The sequence below is a fragment of the Rhinatrema bivittatum genome, chromosome 8, assembly GCF_901001135.1.
Source record: "Rhinatrema bivittatum chromosome 8, aRhiBiv1.1, whole genome shotgun sequence".
NCBI lineage: Eukaryota > Metazoa > Chordata > Amphibia > Gymnophiona > Rhinatrematidae > Rhinatrema > Rhinatrema bivittatum.
In genome coordinates, this window is record NC_042622.1 from 149034990 (window position 1) to 149061331 (window position 26342).

The 26342-nt window shown below is 43.3% G+C and overlaps 1 protein-coding gene across 1 annotated transcript in view; it reads right to left on the minus strand.

Annotated features, from left to right (window-relative positions):
- Positions 1 to 5635: 5635 nt before the first annotated feature.
- CHRM1 (cholinergic receptor muscarinic 1) overlaps positions 5636 to 26342 on the minus strand; it is a 148733-nt gene continuing 128026 nt past the window's right edge. The window contains exons 2-3 of the mRNA XM_029612176.1: positions 8595 to 10338; positions 5636 to 6743 (exon numbers count right to left, since the gene is read on the minus strand). Coding sequence (XP_029468036.1) covers positions 8628 to 10190 — 1563 coding nt within the window. The 5' untranslated portion in view covers positions 10191 to 10338 and the 3' untranslated portion in view covers positions 5636 to 6743; positions 8595 to 8627. The remainder of the gene's footprint in view (positions 6744 to 8594; positions 10339 to 26342) is intronic.

Here is a 26342-nt window from a genome sequence, read left to right on the forward strand (position 1 = left end):
TGTTCCTTCCCCACTGAGCACCTAAAGTTAGGTGCTTGGTTTCACCACATGCCTGCAAAAATGGAGAGGTGCCCCTCATGAGAAGTTAGGTGCCTCGGTTTTAGGATTCTAAAGTTAGAAGAATTTCCAGCTGAAAACTTTGGTGCTTAAGTTTGCCTGAAAATGTGCCTAACTTTAGACACCTTAAACAGGTGCCTCTGTCAGGCCCTCGGCTTTCTTTAAATATCACCACCTTTAGATTATAAAGAAGCTAACTGTGTTAGGCCAACAGGTGCAAAAGGTCTTCCTGGCCTGTCAGGACCACAGCATGGCCTTAACTCGGTTCCTCTAAGGTGTATTTACTCACTTTATGTGCCAGCATCATTAATCACAGGGTTTTGCTGGGGTGAGTGTGTAATGCATTGGGCTAAGAGAAATGTCAGATTTCATGCTAGGCTGGGCTGTGTTTGATTTGCCTCCCACAAACTGGAAATTAGCATAGTTCTGAGTGGGGTGGGAATGCAGTTCATACGCAAGTCTTCAGTTGAGGGAGGCGGCCCCTGAATCAATGTATTACAATATTACATAGTAACAGTAAACGATGGTACATAAAGACCAAAGCGATCCATCTGGTCTGCCCAGCAAGGTGTTTAGGGCTGTAATTGCACTCTGTGCAGGTTACTCTTTTTGTCTGTCTTCCTTCCTCCTGACCCCGGACTCCTTCCCATCCATCTCTCTTCCCTGCTTGCTCCCTCCCCCCCCCCCCCCCCCCCCATGCATCCTCTGCCTCCTTCCCATCCAGCTCTAGTCAGGGAGCCCTCCCCCCACCCTGTGTGTCTTCTCTCTCCTGATTCCTTCCCATCTAGCTGCCTTCAGGGAGGTTGCAATAACTTTCACTGGAGACTGTTAGAGCCCATCAGCACAGGGCTGTGAAACAACAGTAGCTTGGGGTATTGTTTGCTTTATTTTTATTATTTATTTGTTGATAAATAAATAAAAAATAACTTTTACATCAGCATGGTTTGGACTACTGAGGAGCCTCATAGTTTGTGTTCCCCCCTTCTTGGGAGCTGGGCCTCAAGTAAGCATGCAGAGTGAGGCCTGCCATGAGACGGTGGGACTGTGCAATGGGCAGAAGAGAGCAGCAGCCATACTGCCATTGCTTGTATTACCTGCTAAACCTGGAAAGGGGTATTCATGCAACTGTCTGAGAATGTGTGTGAGAAGAGCACCTCTACATGTGATTGTGTACATGACGAGTATCTGCAACTGAGCATGTGTGTGAGAAGAGCACCTCTGCGTATGAATGTGTATGTGAGGAGTATATGTGACTGAATGTGCGAGAGCATCTATACATGCAACTGAGAATGTGTGTGAGAAGAGCACCTCTACATGTGATTGTGTACATGATGAGTATCTGCAACTGAGAATGTGTGTGAGAAGAGCACCTCTACATGTGATTGTGTACATGACGAGTATCTGCAACTGAGCATGTGTGTGAGAAGAGCACCTCTACATGTGATTGTGTACATGACAAGTATCTGCAACTGAGCATGTGTGTGAGAAAAGCACCTCTACATGTGATTGTGTACATGACAAGTATCTGCAACTGAGAATGTATGTGAGAAACACACTCTACATGTGATTGTGTACATGATGAGTATCTGCAACTGAGAATGTGTGTGAGAAGAGCACCTCTACATGTGATTGTGTACATGATGAGTATCTGCAACTGAGAATGTGTGTGAGAAGAGCACCTCTACATGTGATTGTGTACATGACAAGTATCTGCAACTGAGCATGTGTGTGAGAAAAGCACCTCTACATGTGATTGTGTACATGACGAGTATCTGCAACTGAGAATGTGTGTGAGAAACACACTCTACATGTGATTGTGTACATGATGAGTATCTGCAACTGAGAATGTGTGTGAGAAGAGCACCTCTACATGTGATTGTGTACATGATGAGTATCTGCAACTGAGAATGTATGTGAGAAACACACTCTACATGTGATTGTGTACATGATGAGTATCTGCAACTGAGAATGTGTGTGAGAAGAGCACCTCTACATGTGATTGTGTACATGACGAGTATCTGCAACTGAGCATGTGTGTGAGAAGAGCACCTCTGCGTATGAATGTGTATGTGAGGAGTATATGTGACTGAATGTGCGAGAGCATCTATACATGCAACTGAGAATGTGTGTGAGAAGAGCACCTCTACATGTGATTGTGTACATGACGAGTATCTGCAACTGAGCATGTGTGTGAGAAGAGCACCTCTGCGTATGAATGTGTATGTGAGGAGTATATGTGACTGAATGTGCGAGAGCATCTATACGTGCAACTGAGAATGTATGTGAGAAGCGTACTTCTACATGTGATAGTGGACATAAAAAATGCACCTGTATTCTGTCTTCTTGTCCTGACTCCTTCCCATCCAGCTCTCAAGCTTTCATCAGGATTTCTGATTCCCATATGGCTTTCATCATGCATCTTAAGACTCTTTTGACTCCTTCCCATTTGCATCTCATTTAGGATCCTTTCTCTCCTGTTTGAGTATGCAAGAAGAGTACCTGTATGTGTGACTGTTTGCAAATATGTATGTGAGAAGAGCACCTGTACATGTGACTGTGAATGTGTACATGAGCCGAGCACCTCTGGGTGACTGTGTATGTGAAAAGAGTACCTGTATGGACGACTGTGCAAACGAGAAAAGCACCTTTTGTGTGCGACTAAGAACATGGATTAAGAAAATCACCTGTGTGATTGTGTATACAATTGTTTGTTCTAGTGTATCTGGTGCGAGTCTGGGGGTGCGTTTGTAGCAACATGACTGCATGTGTGTGCGTTGCAGTATGTTAATTACATCTGTATATCTCCCTGTCACTGTATATCTCTTCCCCAGTGCAGTTGCCTAGGTGGCCATGAGCTCTCTCTTCCAAAACCAACTTTGTGTTGTATGCTTGGCAGGGGGGAGCTGCATTCTCCTTTACAAACCTTCATAATGCCGTGTGCCGGGGAAGTGACGAGTGTCTCTCTTCTTCATTGTCCCTTCCTAGCGCACTATATCTGTGGGTCAAGGACAGCCACTCTGCTGTGCTTAGTGACAGCAGTTTAAGTAGCTACAGTAGAAGATTGCATGAGGAGGAGAAAGGAAAGGGCTGTATTAAACAGCAGAAGGATGGTGAAGTACATTCACTGCAGCCGGAGACTGGGAAAGATCAGACCATTAACACCAAGGCAAAGGTTCAGTACTACAGTTGTAAGAAAACGTTTAGGCACCCCTGGTCAAATTGTGTATTCCAATTAACTCTAAATGAACAGAAGCTGACACAATGTCTACATGGTACAAAGTTAAAACATCCTCTTTTTGTAATGTTTAATACAAAATTATATTGATTTTCTGATTTTTAACAGATTGAAAATAATAGAAGTGAATATAGCATTTTTTAAAATGTATATTCTGCCTTTTTGTGACACTTCAAAGCAGATTACATTCATGTGCAAAAGTTTGGACACCCTTCCAGTTGATAGATTACTATGTTTTACAATAAAGTTATTAATAAGAAACAAAATATTGATTGACTCAGTTAGGTGAAGACAATTCCATTAAGTAAGAAATACTCTGTCTGATTGTTCTGTCTACTTTCAACATCAGCTTCTCTAAGCAGCTGAATAAGTATATGAAAATAAAGATAATTCTCTCTTCCAAAGCAGAGGCAGGCTATAAAAGCTTTCTAAACGTTTCCAACTAGCAATTTCAATTGTTAGAAACATTGTTAAGAAATGAAAGTTACATGGAACTATTGAGGTCAGGGTTAGGAGCTGGAAGACCAAATAAAATCTCATATAGAACTGCCCGAAAATGGGTCAGATCTGCAAAATAGAACCTACAGATTACAACAAATGACCAGCTACTGTAGTAATTGTCCACAGTACAGCTTTGCATACACAATGATCTGCATGGAAGAACTGTTAGAAGGAAATCTTTTCTACAACCTCATCAAAAATGTAATAGTCCAAAGTATGCAAAACAAAATCTTGATAAGCCTGAATCTTTTTGAAACTAAAAAAAACATACTTTGGAGAAAAAAAGTGAACCGTTTGAAGAAAACACCTTGCCAGCCATTAAGTACAGGGTGGGGGATCTTTGGGGTTAAGGGTGAGAAGAGCCAGTGGCACAGGAAATATTGTGAAGGTGGAAGGATTCAACTAAATATCAACCTATCCTACAAGTTAATGTCCCACAGTCAATGAAGCTGAAAAGATATTTCGGCAAGACAACAATCATAAACGTACCTCAAATCAGCCATGCAGTACTTACAGGAAAGAAAGATGAAGGTTTTTGAATGGCATTCACAGTCCCTAGATGAATATTACTGACAAACTGGGGGAGAGTCTCAAACATGCGGTACCTGCTTCTGAGCTAGAAGTTTTCTGCAAGGAAGAGCGGGGAACGTTCCAAAAGCAGGAACAGAAAAGCTTAGCTCTCTACAGGAAAGGTTTGGAAGCTATTTCTATTAAAGGAGGTGTTACAGGCTAAAAGGGTGCATAAACCTTCGCACATACTATATTTGCTGTTTTCTTATTTTGACTGTAAGAAATTGCAAATAAATAGTAAATATGCATTCATATCTGCTGAAAAATGTCAGTAAGTGGGTGCCATGGTGGGCTAATATAGAAGCATGAATAGGCACTGAACGGAGTTTAAGCATTTACAGGGGAAAGTATCCGTTTCTCCTGAGCATTTGCAAAAAGACAAAAAGAAGTTATTGTTGGGAGCGATGATTACATGTGACCGGTAAAGCAGAAGAAACGTTATATCGGCAAAGTGACAGCTCAGCGTCATGAGGGTCTTTTTAAATTTAAAGAAACGCCTTGTGCTTTAAGACTTAGAAATTTATAACTTGTGTACTTTAATGAAACCTGTTTAATTTTGTACCAAGCAGAATTTGCATCAGCTTCTGTTCATGAAGAGATTTACTGAAATATACAAATTGACCAGGGTGCCTAAACCTTTGCACATGATTGTATGTGTTCTGCATATATATAATGTCACATACCTACACACAAAGGATCTGCATGCAGTGATAAATATACACACGCCATATACTGGCAACTAAAGAGATCTACATGCACTGACATATAAATTTGCACACAGATCTACACGCAATGATACATGGACACAGTATGCACACGTTGGCACAGACACAGAGCACACAGCGGTACATGCACCAAAATGTGAAAGCATACAAATGCTGATTTTTAAACTAAGTATAAACAGATCTATGTGTGCAAGCTATACATGCACACGGATCTACACACAGTTGTACACAATATACCGTGTACAGTTTGTGAGAAGGAAGCTCCACCCTTCTCCTACACCTGTGATTCTTTTTCATGGGAACCTTTCTGCAACTGGCACAGAGCCTTCTAGCATGCTTTATTTTATTTGCAAAAGGTAAAGAATCTCTCTGGTAGAAAAGCAGCCAGCACTCCTGCCTCCAGCAGCAAGGGAGTGACCAACGAGGCCTGTTTCCGCTCAGCAGAAAGCTGCATCCAGAACACCTGTTTTCTTGCATGTTGATACTGTTCAGCTGAAAAGTTACACCCACACATACATACACATTTTTTTTTTAAATTTTTTGATGCTTCATAGCATTCTTTTTTTTTTTTTTTTTTAAGGGATTTTATATTTTTAACATGGGGCAATTTGCTATATACACTTCCTTCTGCTTATCAGTGGGTTGATTTGGAAGGGCCACCTTATACAGGACTGTGATTTCTAGAGGGCTCATTGACACAGAAGGGAGAGTATGTTTGTCACTGAGTAGACTACAATTTATCTTCATAGCTGCCAGTCACCTGTAGCCCAGATATTTGGTACCTGAAGAGATATGTTCCCACCCAGGGGAGAACAATCAGTGAGAGGAGAGGTAGGAAAACTATAGATCTGTCCTCTTCTTGGGCTGGAATCAGTATGTAAAGAAGACCTGCCCTTCCCTTAGGCTGGAATTGAGAGGTGTAAAAGAGACCTGTCCTTTCCTAAGGCTCGAATCAACGTATGTAGTGTGCAAAGGAGACCTGCCCTTTTCTTGGGTTGGAATTGACAGGTTTAGTGTTGTGGGGCGTGGCAATGACTCTTCCAACTGGACTTGATGTACAGCGTTAAACAGTGACTTTTCCTCCCTCTATGTGCAGTCCCTGGGGAGATACAATACAGTCTGCAACAGCATTTCTTTATAGTGTTGAAAGAATGGTCACATTACTTCCTCAAAGTCTGTCAGCTGCTGCGCAAACCCCCTTCCCCATCCAGTCCTCCCTTGTGCGCTGGTGACATCTCCTGCCTGAGAGCCCCGGGAATAGAAAGTGAATGGGGAGTCCATGAGGACAGCTGGTGATCCTCTTCTGGGCTTGAATGAGTGCTGAGGAGCACAGGCGCCTCCTTTCCAGACACAGTCCTTCCTGCAGGGCCTGCTGCAGTGCAGTCACCAACATCTGCTTTGGGGCAGGTGGGACTGCCCATCCAGAGAGGAGGGTGTAGGGGTACCTAGAGGCATTACAGGAGGTGAATAGAGAAGTGATTGCAGCCACAAAAAGAAATGGAACTGCTTTTAGTTTGCAACTTCAGGGGTTTTCAGGTAATAGCTCTGACACTCTCCCCCAAGTCAACACAGCGAAGTGCAGATCTTCTCTCTGGCAGTAGCAGCCGCCTTTGCCTTTCTCAGAGGCTTGCCCCAATTGTTTCCTTGTTCAGAACCTATGGAAGGGATGAAATGGGAAATGCTGAGTATGGTTTGTGCTAATGGATGCAGTCTCCCTCACCCCCTATATAGTTCTCATCAGGGATCTCCTCCCCATGCACCAACAATACTTGGCTGGGGTCTGCATCATGCTGTTTCCACTGGTAGCGGGTTTGCATGCACACTAAGGCTGACTGTTGTGTAATGGCTGACGTGGGAGCTGTGAACGCTGCCTCCACAGCATCCCCTTGCCCGAGGTGCAGAACACATCCTGGGAAATCGAACCCCAGATTTGTGACAATGGCTTTGGGAATGGACAGCTGCCACTGGGAGAAAGGGTTCATGTGCCCTTTTGTGTTCACGGTAAACTACCATCAGCTCTTCTACTCCCATGTCTTTTACCCAACCTCTCAGTTCCTATCACTGCTCTCTATATTTATCCCTAGCAATTTTAAATTTCGTTGCATTGCTGGCCTCCACTGATAGGCTATTACAAGCCTTGTCAACTTCACGTCTTACAAATCCCATACTTGGTCCAACACACAGGCTACCTCTTATAAGCACTGGTAAAGGGTTATCAAACAGGTTCGAGACTTCACTGGGTGGCATTGAGTTTCACAGAGATGTGGAGCTCAGCCGACAACCCCCAAAATATAAGATATGCCATACCGAGCCAAGCCAAAGATCCATCAAGCCCAACATTCTGTCTCCAATAGTGACCAATCCTGATCACAAGTTACCCAGCAGATCCCAGAGTAGATCCATTTCTTGTTGCTCAATATCAGGGTAAGCAACAAGTCCCTTTGACTGCCCCTTAGTGTGCTCCTTGTTTGAGCTATGGATGTACCTGTCTCATGGCTGGATTTAGGAATAGGCAAGATAGGCATGTAACTTGGGCACTAAATTCTTAAGATGCCAACATTTGGATTCCCCCTGTTGGTCTCTGATTTCCAGGGGAAGGAGGAGTAAACCCCTTGCCCCAAGTCCTCTGCCTCTGGGCATCATCATCTTAAATCTGGCTCTAACTTGCCTTTAAATCTGGGCAAGTCTTTTAGCAAGTGGAGACAATGCGTTTTGTTTATGGGAGGGTTAGAGGAAGGATTTAGTAACATAACAAATGACAATAAAACCCCAAATGGTCCATCCAATCTGCCAAGTAGCAATTTTTCCACTTTGGACACTTACAAATTCCCTCATGGAACCCAACATCCCTGCTGTGTGTCTTTTAAGGTTGCTCCATGCAGATTACCCCCTTGCCTTTAATTTTAATGCTGAATTATATTATTAGTTTGATGCTATATTTTGACTATTGTACTGTTGTGAGGTGCTTTGAGTGAAACTTCTGTTTAAGGGAGGCAGTATACAAGTGTAATATAATAAAATGCCAAACTTAAATTGCAAGTGGTGTGATAATTGAAAAGATAGAAAAATGGTTTACAGGCAGCTGAGAGAGAGCTCTTCTATTGGTCACAGGTGGTGAGAGGGTCCACAGGTATCTAAGAGGTCAGGAATTATGGAAGGGAATACAGGCAGCTAGGATAGCTCTTCTGCTGGTCATAGGCTATGTGAGGGAGCACAGAAAGCTGGAAGAGCTTTTCTATTGGTCAGGGGCTGTATGAAGGCATACAGGCAGCTGGGAGAGCTCTTACATTGGTCAGGAACTGTGGGACGGATCATGGGCAACCAGAAGAGCTCTTTATTAGTCAGGGCAGTGAGAGGGCTCTTCTATTGGTCATGCTGTGGAAGGGCAAGCAGCAAGTTGTTAGGAGAACTGACATCTATATATCGTTATTAACCCCTCCTACTGGTGCCAGCAGTTGAGCCAAGTTGGAATGTGGAGTTAAGCAGATGAGATGCTGATAGCTCACCATCCTGCAATTTATCCTTGGCATCACCTAATCTCAGTGTGATGGGGTTCTGAAGAAGGTGACTGGACTCTTGTGGCTCTTCCATTTACGCTTATCCCAGTGGCAAAGCAGGAGCATCTTAAAGGTGGTACGGAAGGACTTATTGCATAATGCATAGCACACAGGGTTCACAGTGCTGTTGACATAGCAGAGCCAGTAGCCCAACTCCCAGAGGCGGGCTGGTATGCAGTCATTGCAAAAGGTGGACACCAAGACCATGATGTTGTAAGGCGTCCAGGTGAGGATGAAGGCCAACAGGATGGCACTGAGTGTCTTGGCTGCCTTCTTCTCTTTGATCAACGACATACTCTTTCTTTTGGAGATTTGACCCTTGGCTGCTGACTTGTCCTTAACAGCAGCAGAGTTCAAAAGAAGTGCTTTGTGCTTTGGTGGTCTCTTGATTGCTCTAGCAGAGTCCGTGTCCACTGGTGCTTTGTCATTACTGCTCTTGTCTGCATTGCTGGAGTCAGCCATAGCTTCCCGCACAGGCTTGGAGACATCCTTGTTTAAGGCATCAGTAGATATCATGGCTGGTGGTCTAACTACAGAGTTGATCATGGGCAATTTGATGACAACGGAACAAATGCTTTTCATCTCAAAGCCTTGGTCCTCTCCTTCCGATGAAGTCAAGGAGTCAGGCAATTCTCCTTCCTCTGTGTTGTTCAGGCTCCCATTGCTATGATCCAGGTAGGATTTCAGAGTTGGCTGGCCCTGTTTCCAGTTGGGGAAACAGCAGGCTTTTCCCCTTTTCTGGAGGACCACCATGGTATGTGTTTCTACTTGCTGGGATCGCTCAGAGCTGCTGCTGCTCTTATTGCTGCTCAGAGCTGGCCGCACAATGGTTTTTGTCTCTGACCCCTGTAGGCCAGCCAGCTCCTTGGCTCGGTTTTCCGTTTCCTTGTAAATCCTCCAGTAGAGGATAATCATGATTGTCACGGGGACGTAGAAGGCAGCAATGGCAGTGCCAAATGTGATGGTGGGCACCTCAAAAAACTGGATGTGGCATTTCCCAGCACTGACTGTGCGCTGCCCAACAATATACTGCCAAAACAAAATGGCTGGGGCCCATAAGACAAAGGAGATGACCCAAGCCAGGCCAATCATAATGGCCGCTCTCTTGGGTGTCCTTTTTGCCCTATAGGTTAGAGGTCGTGTTATCGAAAAATAACGGTCAAAGCTAATGATCAAGAGGTTCATGACTGAGGCATTACTGGCCACATAGTCTAGAGCCAGCCAGAGGTCACACAATACACTACCCAGCACCCAGTGGCCCATAATGATATAGGTGGTATAAAGGTTCATAGAAATAACTCCAATAATCAGATCTGCACAGGCCAGGCTAAGAAGAAAGTAGTTGTTCACAGTCTTCAAGTCACTGTTGACCTTGAAAGCAAGCAGCACCATGAGGTTGCCTGTAATGGTGACCAGAGATAATATCCCAGTGGTGAGGATGATCAGGATGATCTCCCACATGGAGTGGACATCCAAGGGGCTCAAGCTCAGGATGTCAGAGATATTGGAGCTGTTGGGAGCTAGGGAGGGAGCGGTGCTGCTCATAGTGGGTCTTCAGGCACTCCTTGGGATTGCTGCCCTAGTAGAGCATGGCAGTGTGAAAGCCACACAGAACTTCAGCTGTTCCGCCCGAGTGAGGCCAGACCGGAGTGGTGAATGGAGATTGATTCTCTCTAGCTCAGGACATCACCACCTAGAATAAAGTGAGACAAAGAATCCTGGGTTAGGTATTGGTATTTAAAACTATGATTAACCACCGTTCTCTGCCATAATTCTGACTACTAAAAGCATCCCGATATGACTGCAAATTGACATTGCATTTCAAAATAAACTTACAGCAACATCAGATCCTCTGCCTCCCTCTCCCATACAGCCTCTGAGGTGAGGGTCTGCTTTGATTCCCAAAGTGTGATGTCTTTGGCTTGCAGCAGTTGGTTCCATTATGATAGGATGATTTTATGTGTTTGGGGTGGGGTGGGGGGGGGGGGAATAGGTGTTAAGAGTGGGGGTGTGTATTTGGGGGATGAAAAGGGGAGCTGGGATAGGTGGTTTGGGGTGAGAAAGTGTTTAGAGAGGGTGAGAAAGGTTGTCAGAGATGTTCTATGCTTTTTATTTATCTGAGCATTGTCTTCTCCCCCTGACCTCTTTAATCCATAACATTTTTCATGCAGTGATGTCTGACAAAAACCATTGAAAAGGACAGTGGGATCAGGCAAGATCACATAAGAGAAGAGAACAGTATAACTACTGCAGGTCAGAAAGTGAGCAGAAGAGCACAAAGCCTCTTCAGGTTGGGTGACTTCTCTCCTTAGCTTCTACCATTCTCCACTTGCCTCCCGTCTCCCCCACCCCCACACCTCCCAAACTTGTTGGCCAGGCTACAAGTCATCCACTGCTCCGGATAATTTGGCTAGGGGTCCACTGAAAGGTGCCAAGATTTGGGAAAAATTCTCCCAATTGGATAAAGATGCAGCAGGACACCTCCTTCACTAAACTACCAAATGCACTGGCATCAGTTCAGAAGCAAATACTGCCCGGGCTTGCCTTTAGCTTCCTCTGTGCAGTACCCAAGCATGAACGGGAACACGACTTTTAACCTGCAAGTTTCACACACCAACATATATTGTCAAGAGGCAGCACTGACCACCTGGAACAGGACTCTGCAGTGCCTTGAGAACAGCTTCATCTTTCTCCCCTTAAACCCTATCCCCACAAAAAAGCTAAACTCCAAAGGTGTGGCCTTTTCTGTCTGAAGGGCATGTGAAAGATGCATTCCTAATTCATACTAAATAAAGGCAGATTTTGAAATACTCACTGCGTACGGGCAGAATTCAGGAACTGCAGTTATGCAGGAAAAGTGCAAACACTGTGCCCGCCAGGAGAATTTTTCACGTGCCTGCGGGAACTCCTGAATAATTTGTGAGTTTCGGTGGAGAATGTGCCACATTGCTAGCTAGGTGTGGAAAATAAACAGACCATGCAACATCTCCTTGCCCAGCCTGCACCATAGACCCGCTCCACCGGGAGCTGGAGGCTGTTAATCATGGAAGACAAAAGTTTTCAGAAGCGTCTGTGCTTTGGCTGCAGCTAACATGAGATTAAGAGCACGGGAAAGATTTCCCCTGCCAAGCAGAAAGCAAACACACGCACACACACACACACTCGCTCGGCCTTTCCCTTCCACTGTGGCCTGTCTGAAACACCACAACATGAAACCTTCTCTCACAGTAACAGTGTGGTCAACTTCTACTTGAAGAATATCAGTAGATCCACTGTGAAAAGTCTCCAGATTGGGCAGAAAGTAGCTAAAATCATATTATGCAGTGGCGTCAGCATAGCTGGTGAGCCGTTAGATCAGTGTTGGACGGAGTGGTGGATCAAACTCACACACATTGTCTGGGGAGGGGGGGATTATGGGAGAGACTGAACCAGCAAAGCCCGTTCTGAGGAAGCGAGAACAGGACCGGCCAGCAAAGCACTCTGGCCAAAGGGAGGGTCCGCTCTTGTACTTTTCTGCCCCATTCTTGCCAGAGGAGGTCTCAGTCTCTTGCACTTCTCTGCTCCCAGGTAAGCAGGGAGCCTGATGGAAAGTTCAGAGCTACGAGGGTCGCTGGATTTGTAGCTAAACTGTCCAAAAATAGCTAAATTAGCTCCCTGTCTCATTCACAGTTCTACCATCTCCATTTGGTTCAAAAGGTCTCCGGATCTAGGTACAAGATCACTAGACTGGCAGCACTGCCCAGCAAAGGCCGGGATGAAGGAAAAAGAGTTCTGAAACGCAGCCAAACTGTCCCTTCCCGTGGGCCCCTTCCACGCATTCCCCTTACAGGAACATCTTTTCGCAGCCCTTAGCGCGTCCCCCTCACAGATGCCAGAGTTTCAGGACGAGGCGAATGGCTGTTTGTCTTTCAGCCGGCGATGCCCGGTTTACTCTTCAGTCAGGCTGTTGACAGAAGTTTCCATGGTGGCTGGGAAAGTTGGGTGCCCCGCCCTCCCCTGCTGGGCTTTGTCGTGGATGTTCATTTCGCGTGTGAAACCCTATTGACAGGCCCCGCGGTTTTCATGCGCTGTTTGCTAAACTGCGCTCTGTTTGCCCTCAGTAATCCTTTTGATGGGCCACTCCTGGCTGCTTTGCTTGGGACAGTTGTTGAAAAGTGCTGGCTGACCGCCCCTTAATGGATACTAAGCTGCCCTGTTTTATACAGGAAAGGCAGATTCCATGCAGGCTTTATCCCATCCCACCCCTGCTGGCATGGACTTGCCATTCTGGTTCCTGCATGGAGTGGGGTAAAACCTGAACTGGATGTTGGCCTGGCCAGAAAATTGGAGCCAGCTGACCCCACCTTAAGTTTTTCATCTAATTCAGCTGAACAGGCAAATCCAGCCCTGGTTTTGCCCCACTGCACGCATGGACTTGTAGTTCTAATTTTCTTAGGGAAATCAACGAACATAAGAAATTGCCATACTGGGTCAGACCAAGGGTCCATCAAGCCCAGCATCCTGTTTCCAACAGAGGCCAAACCAGGCCACAAGAACCTGGCAATTACCCAAAAACTAAGTCTATTCCATGTTACCGTTGCTAGTAATAGCAGTGGCTATTTTCTAAGTCAACTTAATTAATAGCAGGTAATGGACTTCTCCGCCAAGAACTTATCCAATTCTTTTTTAAACACAGCTATACTAACTGCACTAACCACATGCCCTGGCAACAAATTCCAGAGTTTAATTGTGCGCTGAGTAAAAAAGAACTTTCTCCGATTAGTTTTAAATGTGCCCCATGCTAACTTCATGGAGTGCCCCCTAGTCTTTCTATTATCCGAAAGAGTAAATAACCGATTCACATCTACCCGTTCTAGACCTCTCATGATTTTAAACACCTCTATCATATCCCCCCTCAGCCGTCTCTTCTCCAAGCTGAAAAGTCCTAACCTCTTTAGTCTTTCCTCACAGGGAAGCTGTTCCATTCCCTTTATCATTTTGGTCGCCCTTCTCTGTACCTTCTCCATCGCAATTATATCTTTTTTGAGATGCGGCAACCAGAATTGTACACAGTATTCAAGGTGCGGTCTCACCATGGAGGGATACAGAGGCATTATGACATTTTCCATTTTATTCACCATTCCCTTCTTAATAATTCCCAGCATTCTATTTGCTTTTTTGACTGCTGCAGCACACTGAACAAGTCAGTGCATACGAAGGGGGAAAACCAGGACTTGATAAGCCTGTTTGACTTAGGATGAGTTGGGAACCCTAGAGTTCCTGACTCGAGAATCCAGGGCTCGGTACCTGGCTCCTGGGGGAGGGATGGGGGAACCAGTACAGCCTTCAGCTACCCCATGTCTGAGGCCACGCACCTGAGCCAAAGGGAATGAGGTTCACATGGAACCAGGAAAGAAAGCACACTAGGATACCTGGGCAAGCATCCCAGGAGCAATGCCTTGCTTATTGCATGGCAGGCACACATCACTAGGGAGGATACGAGGTAGGAAGAGTGTGGAAAGGGCCTAGCTTGCCTCGGCAGTGGGTCAACTCCCACAACTCAAGGTAGGAATACCATTGCACCAGCTTGCCCTTGCATGGCGGGATGCTGATAATGACTAGATGTTGGCTCAGGTAATCTGTGTGTTCACCTCAATAACATTGTGGCCATCAAGTTTCAACAGACAATGTGTTGTGTGTTATTTAATTAATTAATTAATTCATTCATTTATTTATCATTCATTGCCTCCAGTGAATATGGAGTGGTGAGTGTAGCAGAAGACAGGAATGTCCCAGCCAATATTATTATTTTGAGAACGTGAATTGCACTGCTGGCGAAATCTCAGTAAAACATTAGGAGCATGTCACCTGTGTAAGAGCTGTCATGAGCTAGACCTGTGGCTTCTGGGAGAGGCTAGGGTATACCAAATTCTTAGCAGGCCAGGTGCGATACTGCCTTATCAGTGACTATTCTCTTTGGGGAGAAAAATAAAAGGAAGAAGGCTTGGGGGAGCACAAGGAGGTAAGGAATTGAAGGCTGGGATAAAACAGAAGGGATCGCCCATTAAAACATGCAGGACAGAGGCTGAAGAGGATTTGGAAGGCTTGGGATCTTTGTGCTGAGGACCAGAGAACTTGCAGCTCAGGCTGGTCTGATAACTGCAAGAAAACTGTAAAATCCGCTTGGAACAAGCCAGTTGAACATAAGCAGTGCCATGCTGGGTCAGACCAAGGGTCCATCGAGCCCGGCATCCTGTCTCTGACAGTGGTTAATCCAGGTCATTTAGAAGTACCTGGAAGAGCCTAATGGAGCGATCCCTTCCCTGTTTTGCACTACCAGAAGTAAGAGCTGGCGATCTCCAAGTCCATCTGGTTAATAATTGTTAATCAGCTTGTCCAAACCTTTATTAAACCCAGCTATATTACTTGCCTTGGTCACATTCCTATGGCAACAAATTCCACAGCTTAATTGTGCAATGACTGAAAAACCAGTTTCTTAAATTTGTTTTAATTCTGTTACCAGTTAATTTCATAGTGCACCCCCTAGTCCAATTTGAAAGGATACATAATTGTCCTCTATTAACACTCATGATTTTCGAAACCTCTTTCATATCCCCTGTCAGTTGTCTCTTTTCCAAGCTGTGAAGAGCTCTAACCTGTTAAACCTGTCCCTGACAGGGAGACATTTCTTCCCTTTATCATTTTTATTACTTGGATTTATTAACTGCCTTTTGGAATACAAAATTAACTCAAAGCAGTTGTTGCCTTTCTCTGTGTTTTTTTCTAATTCTGCTGTTTTTTTAAGATGGGGTGACCAGAACTGCAGATAATACTCAAGGTGCAGTCACACCATAGATCTATACAGATATTCTCTGTTTTATTTTCTATTCCTTTCTGAACAATTCATAATATTCTAGTTGCTTTTTGACTGTTGCTGTACACTGAGCTGAAAATTTCAGTGTATTTTCCAAAGTGACTCCAAGGTCTTTTCCTATGTGGTGACTCCTAATATGGAATCCAGCATTGCAAACATATAATTGGGATTGTTATTCTTACGTGCATCACTTTGCACTTATTCACATTAAATTTCATTGCTATTATGATGCCCAGTTACCTTTCTTGCAAGGTCCTCCTGCAATCCTGCACACTCTGCTGTGTTTTAACTACTATGAAAAATGTTGTGTCATCAGCTGATTAAGAACATAAGACTTGCCATACTGGGTCAGACCATGGGTCCATCAAGCCCAGCATCCTGTTTCCAACAGTGGCCAGTCCAGGTCACAAGGATCTGGCAGGATCCCAAGAAGAAGATACCATTCTGCTTATCTCAGGGATAAGCAGTGGATTTCTGCAGCACCACCTTAATAATGTTTATAGACTCTTCCTCCAGTAATTTCTCCAAACCTTTTTTGAACACAGCTACACTAATAACTTTCACCACATCCTCTGGCAAAGAATTCTAGATCTTAATTATGCGCTTAATAAAAACATATTTTCTCTTATTAGTTTTAAATGTATCACCAAGAAACTTCATTGTGTGCCCCCTGGTCTTTTCTTTATACTCTTTGAAAGAGTAAGCAACTGATTAACATTTACTCGTTCCATGCCACTCATGATTTTAAACACCTCTATCAAATCTCCTCTTAGCCATCTCGTCTCCAAACTGAAGAGACCTAACCTCTTTAGTCTTTCCTCATAGGGGAATCGTTCCATCCCTTTTATCATTTTGATCACCTCAATTGCAGCTCCCTTTTCCAGATTATTAATGAAGAAGATAAACACAAATCCCAGTACAGATCCCTGGGATAAGCCACTATTTACTTCTCTCCACTAGAAAAGTGACCATTTAGTCCTACTCTTCATTTCCTATTCTTTAACAATATACTGACCCAGTTGCACTGATGGAGATATACTGGCTCCTGTGGGCTCTGTCAATGGGCACAGCACCAAGACTGTACAGCATGTGTAAGACTATTTAAGGCCTGCCTGATAAAAGCTGGAGAAGAATGGATAAAGGAAGCATAGAAAAACGATGGAGAAGACTACATAGCCTATCTAATTTGCCCATTCACACCTATCACTCCTTCAGAAATTCCCTGTGCTTGTCCCATGCTTTCTTGAATTCAGATACTATACTTGTCTCTACTACCCTCTCTATAAGGAAATATTTCCTTAAATTACGTCTAAGTTTACCTTCTTTCAGCCTCATCCCATGCCCCTGTTCCTGAGCCCCCTTTCTGTCAAAAGAGGCCCAGCCTCTATGCAGTGTTCCCTTAGAGGTAGTTAAAACTCTATCATCTTTCTCCTATCCTGCCTTTCCTCGAGGGTATACATTTAGATCTTTTCTATTCCCATATGCTTTAGAATGAAGTCCACTGACCATTTTAGTAGCCACCCACTGGACCGACTCCATCCTATTTATATCCTTTTGAAGGTACAGCCACCTGAACTGTACAGAGTTTTCCAAATTAGGTCTTACCAGGGACTTCTACAGGGGGCAATATCACCTCTTTTTTTTCTGCTGACCATTCCTCTCCCTATGCACCCAAGCATCTTTTTGGCTTTTTCATCGCTTTATCCACCTGTTTGGCCACCTTGAGATCATCAGATATCATCACCCCCATATTCCACTCTTGTTTCATGCTCAGAAGAATTTCACCCTTTAGATGTACCATTCCCTTTGATTTTTGCAGCTCGAGTGCATTGCTCTGCATTTTTTAGCATTAAATCTTAGCGGCCAGAGTCTAAACTATTCCTCAAACTTCGTTAAATCCCTCATGGTTTTCATAAATTTTGGTACCATCCGCAAAAAGACAAACCTTTCTTGATAATCTTTCCACAGTATTGCTAATGAAAATGTTGAAAAGAAGTGGTTCAAGGACTGATCCTTGCAGTACACCACTAGTAACATCCTTCTCCTCAAAGTTAATTTTATTTTCATTATCTTTTGTTGCCTCCCACTCAACCAGTTTCTAACTCATAGGGAGATTCATCAAACTATGATAGGGCTATAATGCATGATAAATAGTATATCTTGCACGATAAATGTTGTATATCGCATAATATAGCCCTATTGCTGCGATATTGTACATGTTTGTGGCCTGATTTCCACCCCTATTACAATGAGCTGCTTTGCAAGGCATTTGCATACATGAATTTTGCAAATTTATGCAGAGCAGCCCATGCATACCTAATTCTTTGGAAATAAAATAACTCGGCTGACTTAGAATTTTGTCACACCAAAAAATAAAAAATCTCCACTCAGCAGGTAAGCAAAGGCATAAACAAAAAAATCACCTACTTAAAACTATTAGAAAAATGATGCTATTATGGGAAAAAAACTGCTTAAGTCATTCTCATTTAATATATAGCAATGGAGGGCAATGGTTATTTCTTTCTCAGTCTGTGGTACCAACCAGGTTACCTTGTTTTTCTGATTGTAATCTACTAACCACCGACCACCTTGTTTAAATATCGCAGTACCACAAAAACATGGTTATACATTTTTTTTAAGAATAGTTTTTTTGCACTTAAAAACTATCAAAATAATTGTCAAGTTCAAATAGATTACTTGCCACTCCAAAAATGGTTTCCAAACAAGTTGCTGAACCAAGTGTTATACTCTATATCCTTGTAATGATCCCAAGTCATGGACTGACTTTATATTGACAATTCTCATCAAAACACATATCTTAAAGGTGGTCGGTGGTTAGTTAATGATTACAATCAGAAAAGCAAGGTAACCTGATTGGTACCACAGACTTCTTGCTGTTTCCAGTTCAGTTTTTGTCTGCACATTTCTATTTATACATTTCTCAAGTAATATAAAATAATAATTCTAAAACTAGAATAATAAATATAATAAATGTTTCAAAACAGCTGATAAATAGAATAACATCCAAACATTAAAAAAATAAAAATTATTAAAAATTCTCCAAACACCAATAAAATATTTCAAACAGCAGACACATCACATAATACCCAATAAATAAAATGGCAGTCAATCAAGAAAGATAAACTTAAAAAGCCACCATCAATGGAAAAACAAAAAACATTAACTTGATGGTTGCATTATTCTGTGTTTGGTGAGGGTCTGTCTGTGTTCTGCGTGTGTGACCCAGGTAAAGGTATTCTGCAAGCTTGTAGTTTATGTGTAGGGATCTATAGCAGCTTGCCTTCTGTTTTTCTAATAGGAGCTGAATTGGTATTTAGAGTCTTTTAATATTTGTAGCGTTGCCTTTTCATACATAGGGTTGTTACCATTTGAGTGCATTCCATAAAGTAGGTGTAACTTTGTGCAGATTGGTTTATATTCATTATTGCCGATCCTGGGAGTATGTTAGGTGCTGTATTTCTGTTTCCATTTCTCCAGGTTTGCACTGCATATAGAGTTGTTTTGGGGGGGTTTCCATTCCAGTTTCTGTCTCCATATTTGTAATTTGTGGTCTTTCTGTATTTGTTCCGTGTGTGTGACTGAGATGAGATATTTTACTAGCATGTAGGCATTTGTTTCAATCTTATTTATTGTGTTTTCTCATTAGGACATGCATTGGTGATAAATTACTGTCTTTTCAGAAGGAGGGCTATTGCGCCTGGTAGGAGGGAGAGTTTATATTGTTGTTTCTGAGTTGACACCAGAAATATCTTTTTTGTATGGTGAATTGTACGGGGAATGTCCTAGTTCTGTTCTGTACCCATTGCTGGGGTTGAGGGGGTTCCTGTGGATGCAGAGTGAATGTTTACATTTAGCCCCATGACGGTCATGTGTTCCGTGTGTGAGAACCATCTGTCAGGTGTGTCCCGACAGAAAAAAGTTGAGAACCACTACCTCAGTGAACACCAAACAGACAGGATCATTTTTCAAAATGCAATGGCCTGTTATCGCATGCGTTAGGGCCTTATCGCGTGCAATAAGGCTCTAATGCATGTGATAACAACCACATCGTGACGATAAAATTTAAATGAGGGAAAGGGGATGGGTTTGGCGGGATTTAAACAATTTTGGGCCTGGTTGCACTGCGGGCGATAATGTTTTACACATTACCACTGGCAGTAGCACCGTAGATAACTACACCTGTTGCAGGGGCGCTATAGGGCTGATAGTGTGTGCCGCGGTCACAACCGCAGCGGGTGAAAACGCACCGCCGCGATGTGGCCAGGTGCACGCTATCAGCCCTCATCCCCTTTTCTGGCCATGACTCTTCATTCTACTATATTTATAGCGGAATTAAAAAAAATCTAGGCCAGAAATAGTTGTTAAACAATTCTGTTTTTTTCCTCGTCAACCTCTACATATTCTCCTCTTTATTTCTGAGTCTTAATGCCTCTTTTGGACTTCCTCCCCCCTGTTATATCATATTAGCTATTTTTTCTTCCATTTGAATCTTCACTCTCCTGACTACATTCCCAGCTTCTCTTAGCTTTTCCGGGTATTGGCACTTGCCTTCCTCTTTCGCAATCTCTTAAAGTTCATGCATGCTTTTTTCCTTACCATTCAACTGCTTCTTAAGAAAACAACGGCAGCCTCTTTTTCCTCTTGCCTTTATTTGCTTTCCTAACACTCAGGTTACTTTCCCTTATGATATCTCCTTTTAGTTTTGCCCATGGCTCTTCTATTTCTCCCAGATTTTCCCATCCAGCTAATGACTCCTTTAATTATTCCCCCGTTTTAACAGTTAGTTTTCTTGAAGTCTAGGACCCTTACCCATGAGGGAACCTTCACTGCCTGTGTCCTAAGACCGAACCACAACATCTGGTGATCATTGAATTCCAGAAAATCCTCTCCTGCATCAGAAACCCCCTCCCCATTTGTAAGCACCAGGCCTAGTATTGCCCCCCTCCTGTGCGGGGCTCCCTTACCAGTTGACGGAACAGTTCTCCTTGCAAGGAATCCAGGATCTTCTCTGATTTTAGAAGACACCACAGCCGGGATGATACAATCAACATCCAGCAGATTGAAATCACTTAGCAGTAATACCTCACCTTCCGTAGTAATTTTGTGAATATCCTCCAATAAAGCTCTATCCATTTCTTCTTCCTGCGATGGGGGTCTTTAGAGCAGCAAAAGAAGCAGAGGGTGGAAAAACTAAATAGCCCTTACAAATCTTGGCAAAAAAGTCTTAGACTTTATTATTGCATAGAAACTCCACAATCTTCAATAAAAATGGTCAGCTGAGAAAAGGTGACTATCCCCCGACACGGTCACCATGTTTTGGCCCCACCATGTTTTTCCTGAAAAATGAAGTCATAGAATGTGCTGTTAAAAAGCCTTTTAAACCATGGTCCATTGTCCCTCCTGATGCAGCCTGAGGGCAGAAACGTGGTGACCGTGTCGGGGGACACGAATCTTTTCTCAGCTGACCATTTTTATTGAAGATTGTGGAGTTTTTATGCAATAATAAAGTTTAAGACTTTTTTTGCCAAAGTTTGTAAGGGCTATTTAGTTTTTCTACACTCTGCTTCTTCTGCTGATAGATTATAGAGCGTGTATCTTATCTCCGTTGCTTCTGTGGGTCTTTACATCACAGCAGTACAAACAAATGTTCCATTCCCTCTTTCCAGATTACTCCACAGGGGGAGGATCCCTGAAGAGAGCCATTTTGTTTTGGTGAGGAAGACCCAGACTCTGAGCAGTCCCTCCGTGGGACAAATTAATAGGGAAAATCCACACCAGTATCCAGAGAAATCCAAGGGGAAAGCTCCATCCCCCAAAACTGGAGAATCTGACACGGAGCCAGAGCATAAGCAGGTGCAGGTGACAGTGCGAGTTGCACCTACATACGAGGCAGAGCAGCACCTCATGTCTGCGGCTGGTGGCCTTCTCAGAGTTCCAAGCTAGCTGAGGGGAGGGGCTGGAGGTGGAATGTTTTCCTCCCATTGATATCTCCCTGTGTTGGCCCGATTCCCTGCAAATAAAGCAAAGCTGCTTACCTGCAACAGGAGTCCTCCATGGAATGCAGAACAAACAGCCACACATCTAGGTGATGTTATCCGATGGTGCTCTCTCCTAGCTCTGAAACTTACCAGAACTTTCCTGAGCCACAGGTGGCCCTTATTGCTTCTTCACCGTTGAGCGCTCTACATCAGTCTAATACCTAATACCTAGCTACTCTCAACTTACCGGGAAAGAGGGTGGGTTTGTGTGGCTACTTGTTCTGCTGTCCACGGAGAACCCCTGTTATAGGTAAGCAACTTTGCTTTCTCTGTGGACATGTTGGACAATGCAGCCACACATCGGAGGATTCCTTAGCTGAGGGTTGGAGGTGAACATTTTAAATCATTTTTTTAACTCCTGCAACCTGCATTCCTTTTCCCTCCTTTTTTTTGATGGAAAGATTTTTGTTTTGTTTTAATACTGCTTCTCCAAAGCTACAGTCAGCATTTGCTTCTTTATCCAAACTGCAATGTTTCATAAATGTACGTAACGTGGACCAGATATTCTGAATAATTGTGTAATTAGTGAACTCTGCTGAAGCAGCCACTTGCCCATATTTCATGGGCTTTGACTGATAATGGGAGCTTTTGTCTAATGCGTTTGTAACAATGAGATATGCACCGTGTTAGCCTTCCATAAGAATCTGTATTTTCACTGGACTTCCTTTCTTATTGATATCCCATGATAGGAATATTAACAGAAGGCTTGGGGTTAGCCTGCACAGAGCGGCAGTTGCTACTACCCTTAAAAATAGTAATTTTTAAAAAATGAAAAAAAAAAAAAAGAGAATAACTTGCTGGGCAAATTAGGTGGACCATTTTGGTCTTTATTTGCCATCATTTGCAAAAATATGGAATGGTTTGGTTCTTTAAAAGCAGAATAAGAGTGCTCTCCTGCAGTCCTACGTGTAGAGAGCTCGTTACTCTGGTTTCAAATACAGTTTTGGAAAGAAAGTTGGTAATGTTATGGTTTGGTTAATATGAATTGTGATGCCACTTTAGGTAGAAATTTTGGGTGTGTTCTAAGCAGAGCTCTGTTTTTTAATATTTAAATATAAGGTGAGCAGCTGACTAAGGCTTATAGTTCACTGAAGTTATTACAATTAAAAACAGTACTTTCCAGATAACAAATGTCATGTCTGTTGTTGCTAGTGGTTCAAATGGAGGTTCCATCAACTGTCCTAGCACTGGTGGTTTTTAATGAAAACTTCAGGTTGTATAAACCTTTAATGAATCTTATTATTAATTGGTTTTGTAAAACTGATTTTTCATTTGCAATTTAGTGATCTGCAGATGTTGCACTTAAATGTACTCTTGGGGTGAATTTTAAAAGCCTGGTGTGTGCCCAAACCGTAAGATACGCGAGTACGTCCGGCTGGCACGTGCCAAGTGGATTTTAAAAGGTGCCTGGGTATGTTCACAAATAAGAAGTTGCAAAAAGGGGCGGGGCATGGAAATGGTCTGGGCGGGGCATGGACGTTCCGGAACTTTAACATGAAATGTGCACAGAAGTATTTACGCTCACAAAAGCGTAACTTTACTACTGCTATGGATGACGTATAAGTAGTGAAAGAAAAGAATCAAGGTTAGTCAGTGGGGTTTTAAGGGTTGGTGGTAAAAGGGAGACTATTTAACTAGGGGGGTTAGGAAGTCCTATCCTTTACCTGAGCAAACTGGTAATGAATTGGGAAAACTGGTAATTGTGTTGGCGCACGTGTCTACTAAAATCCCTCTACTTACACAGTAGAGGTGGTATTTGCGTGTACACGCGCGCAACATATAAAGTCGTGCAATGTACATGCTTACAGCTCATTTTATACCATGTGTGAATATACACACGTATATTATAATGGTTGTGTCCTTTGGCGCAAGCTGGCATATGCACATAGAGGTGCGCCCGCACTCCTGTATCAAAGTTACCTTCCTTCTGAGTTCATTTTTAATCCCAAGTCAGATAAATGCAGGAGATAACATAAGATGCTTTTGGCAGAGCAAGTTAAAGGATGTTTTCCAAGGTTGGAATATCAAATTGAAAATCTTTTCCATTTACAACTATATGATTTTCTAGGTAAAGTCTTCTTGACACTAATAGAACCTGCTTTACTTGTTGTGGACATTTGCAGATTACTTATTATTTGTCCCTCAATTTCCATGTTGTTAAAGCTAGGGAAGGCAGAGTGGGATGTATGAGGAATCCTTTCTCAAGTCAGAAGGTCTGGAACTATTGGAAGATGAATTGGTTGTGCTACTGCTAGCCTATTCAGTCATGGTTTCCATGCATCCCTCATGGTTCTTTTGTCCCTCCTCGATACAGTGGAAACATATACACTAGACCCTTGCTCCACGGGATTGAGAATGCATCTGTCGCTATGGCTTGTTGCAGTGGACTTTTGGAGCCATACTGTGGTACTTTGTGTGTAAGGGACTCTCTGGGTCCCTCACTAACTAAATTTCCCTAGCTTCAGCCCTAGGCTAGGATTAGTTAAAATCAGATAATTTGCTGATCATCCAATAGGGGCACGTCCAGAAAAGCTTGCCTTAAAGCAGAGAAGATCAGCATGGCGCTTTGAGTTGGAGCTCTGTGAAACAGGAGAGGGTTGCAGTGATCCCCAATTTTAGGCCCCACAGCAGGATCCCAGGGAAGAGACTTGTCCCTGACCAGTACCCTTCAAGTCTGGAAAGCAGAGTTTTCTGAGAGCGGAAGGGGAGTTTTGTGGTTGAGAGCTGTTTGTTTTTGAGAAGTGTTTTTCTTTTTTTTGGATCCTGAGCCTGCCCGGGTAGATTTTCACCCTGTGGTGCTCCTTCCACCCACATTAAGGAGGGACAGAAGTGAACTGAAAGAGAAGAAAAGAGACTCCGTTTGTGAGTTTTGTGCCTGTGTTTTGGAGGGATTCTTGCCACCAATTCCTGCCCACTGAGAGAGAAGGAAGATCCATTGGTATTTTGGACATTTTTGGGACTTCTTATACCAGAGGTCCAGAGCTATCATCAGAGACAGAGATAGGAGAGCTCAGTCCCCACTAGGAGCCCGCTCTCTATCACCCTGGGTTGTTGGGGGCTGCAATCCAAAGGGGCCCTAACTCAGTTGTTCAGGTCTAAGGCAAGCAGTACTTTTGGAATTCTGGTGAGAGAAGATCAGTTTAAGAATTTTTGATGCTAACTAGACTTGAAATATTTGTGGTTGCAGTAAATTTATTTTGGAACACCCCAACAGAGTGTCCGGCATCTTCTTTAAGAAAAGCAGGTGCCCTAAAGCAAGGCTTCCCAAGTGTGAGTACACCTGAGAAAGAAACAGAGACTGCGTTGGTCCACACCCCTGTGAGCCTAGGGCCCCGGAGGTTGTAGCCTCTTCCCTGACAGAAAGAACCTCAGCAGCCTGCAGCAAGTGGATTGTGTTGGTGTGAAAAGAGAGGGTTGGGGGAAAGTGGCTCTGGGGACAACAGTGTTCCCTCTGCATTCAGGATGTCCACTGTGCTTGGACGGAGAAGTGAAAAGATCCATAATTAGTGTTTCCCATATGCCGAAGATTTGTTCTATTGTGGTTGCAGCTGATGGCTTAATGAGTCCACTAACATTGTTCTTGCCTGGGAGATAAATAGCACAGATATATATGCTCCTGCTGACTGCTATATCCCATATATTTGTATAATTTGAAGGAGCCTGTGTCCCCCTTGTTTGTTTACCTAAAACACAGCCACTTAATTGTCCATTTGGATCTAGGTTGCCTTGTTCAGTATCCAGGATTCGAAAACTTTCAGGGCTTTGTATAATGCTTTCAGTTCCAACATGGCGATGCGACATCTAGCTTCCTGCGCGTTCTACTGACCCTGTGTGAAAGAAACGTGGTCGAGATGTGCTCCCCAGCCATGTGGAGATGCATCTGGCATTATACTTGTCTGAATGTCTGGCATATGAATGCTAGGTCCAAAGAGTATGTTGGTCTGTTCACCAGCTCAGGGAAGATACTAGGTTCTTTATAATGGGAAACTTGTCTCCCAGCAATTGCGCATTCTGATTCCAGTTTCTCTTCAATGCCATTGCACAAGTTGCATGCTGAGTCGTGCTAGGGGAGAGGCATGCACTGTGTAATGAAGTTCCTTCATGAGGCATTTTTCTTTTTTTTTTTTTTTTTAACAACATTGACTAGTATTACCCCCACTTCTTTTCTAATTCTAGTTTTATGGTCAAAAGTTTCCTAAATCGCTGTAACATGAGGGAGAGAAACAGTAACCCAACTGTTCGCAAAGTAGATAATTTTAGACTAAGGTTGAGCATGTGGTAGCGACGTCGTGATGAGGACCATGAATGCTCAAGAAAGTTCTAGAAACTTTCAGAGTTAGGAGAGAGCAGTCCCCGACGAGGCACTGTCGGATGATGTCACCCAGATGTATGGCTGTATGGTTTGGCTTGTCCATGGAGAATAAAGTTTTCTGAATCTGACTGAGGCAGAGGAGGCTGAAGGCAATGTTGAACATTGCCAGAAATGTGAAATTTTCTTTGATGTCCTTCTTTTACTTTTATTTTACTATTATAAGTTGCATTATATACATTTTTCTCATCTATTTTTTAACCACTTTATGTATTACTTTGGCAAGACATGCAAAAATTATCAGCCTGAAAAGTTTTCTGAAGTAGAGAGAGGAGAAGTAAGACATAGGAAGAGAGTAAGAGAGAAAGAGAAATAAGGTTTTAATAGACTACAGGACCTTTTAAGCATGTCTTGCTATGAGAAGTTAACATTTTGATGCTGAGTCCAGGAATGGCATTTTTTTTTTTTACAGGTCA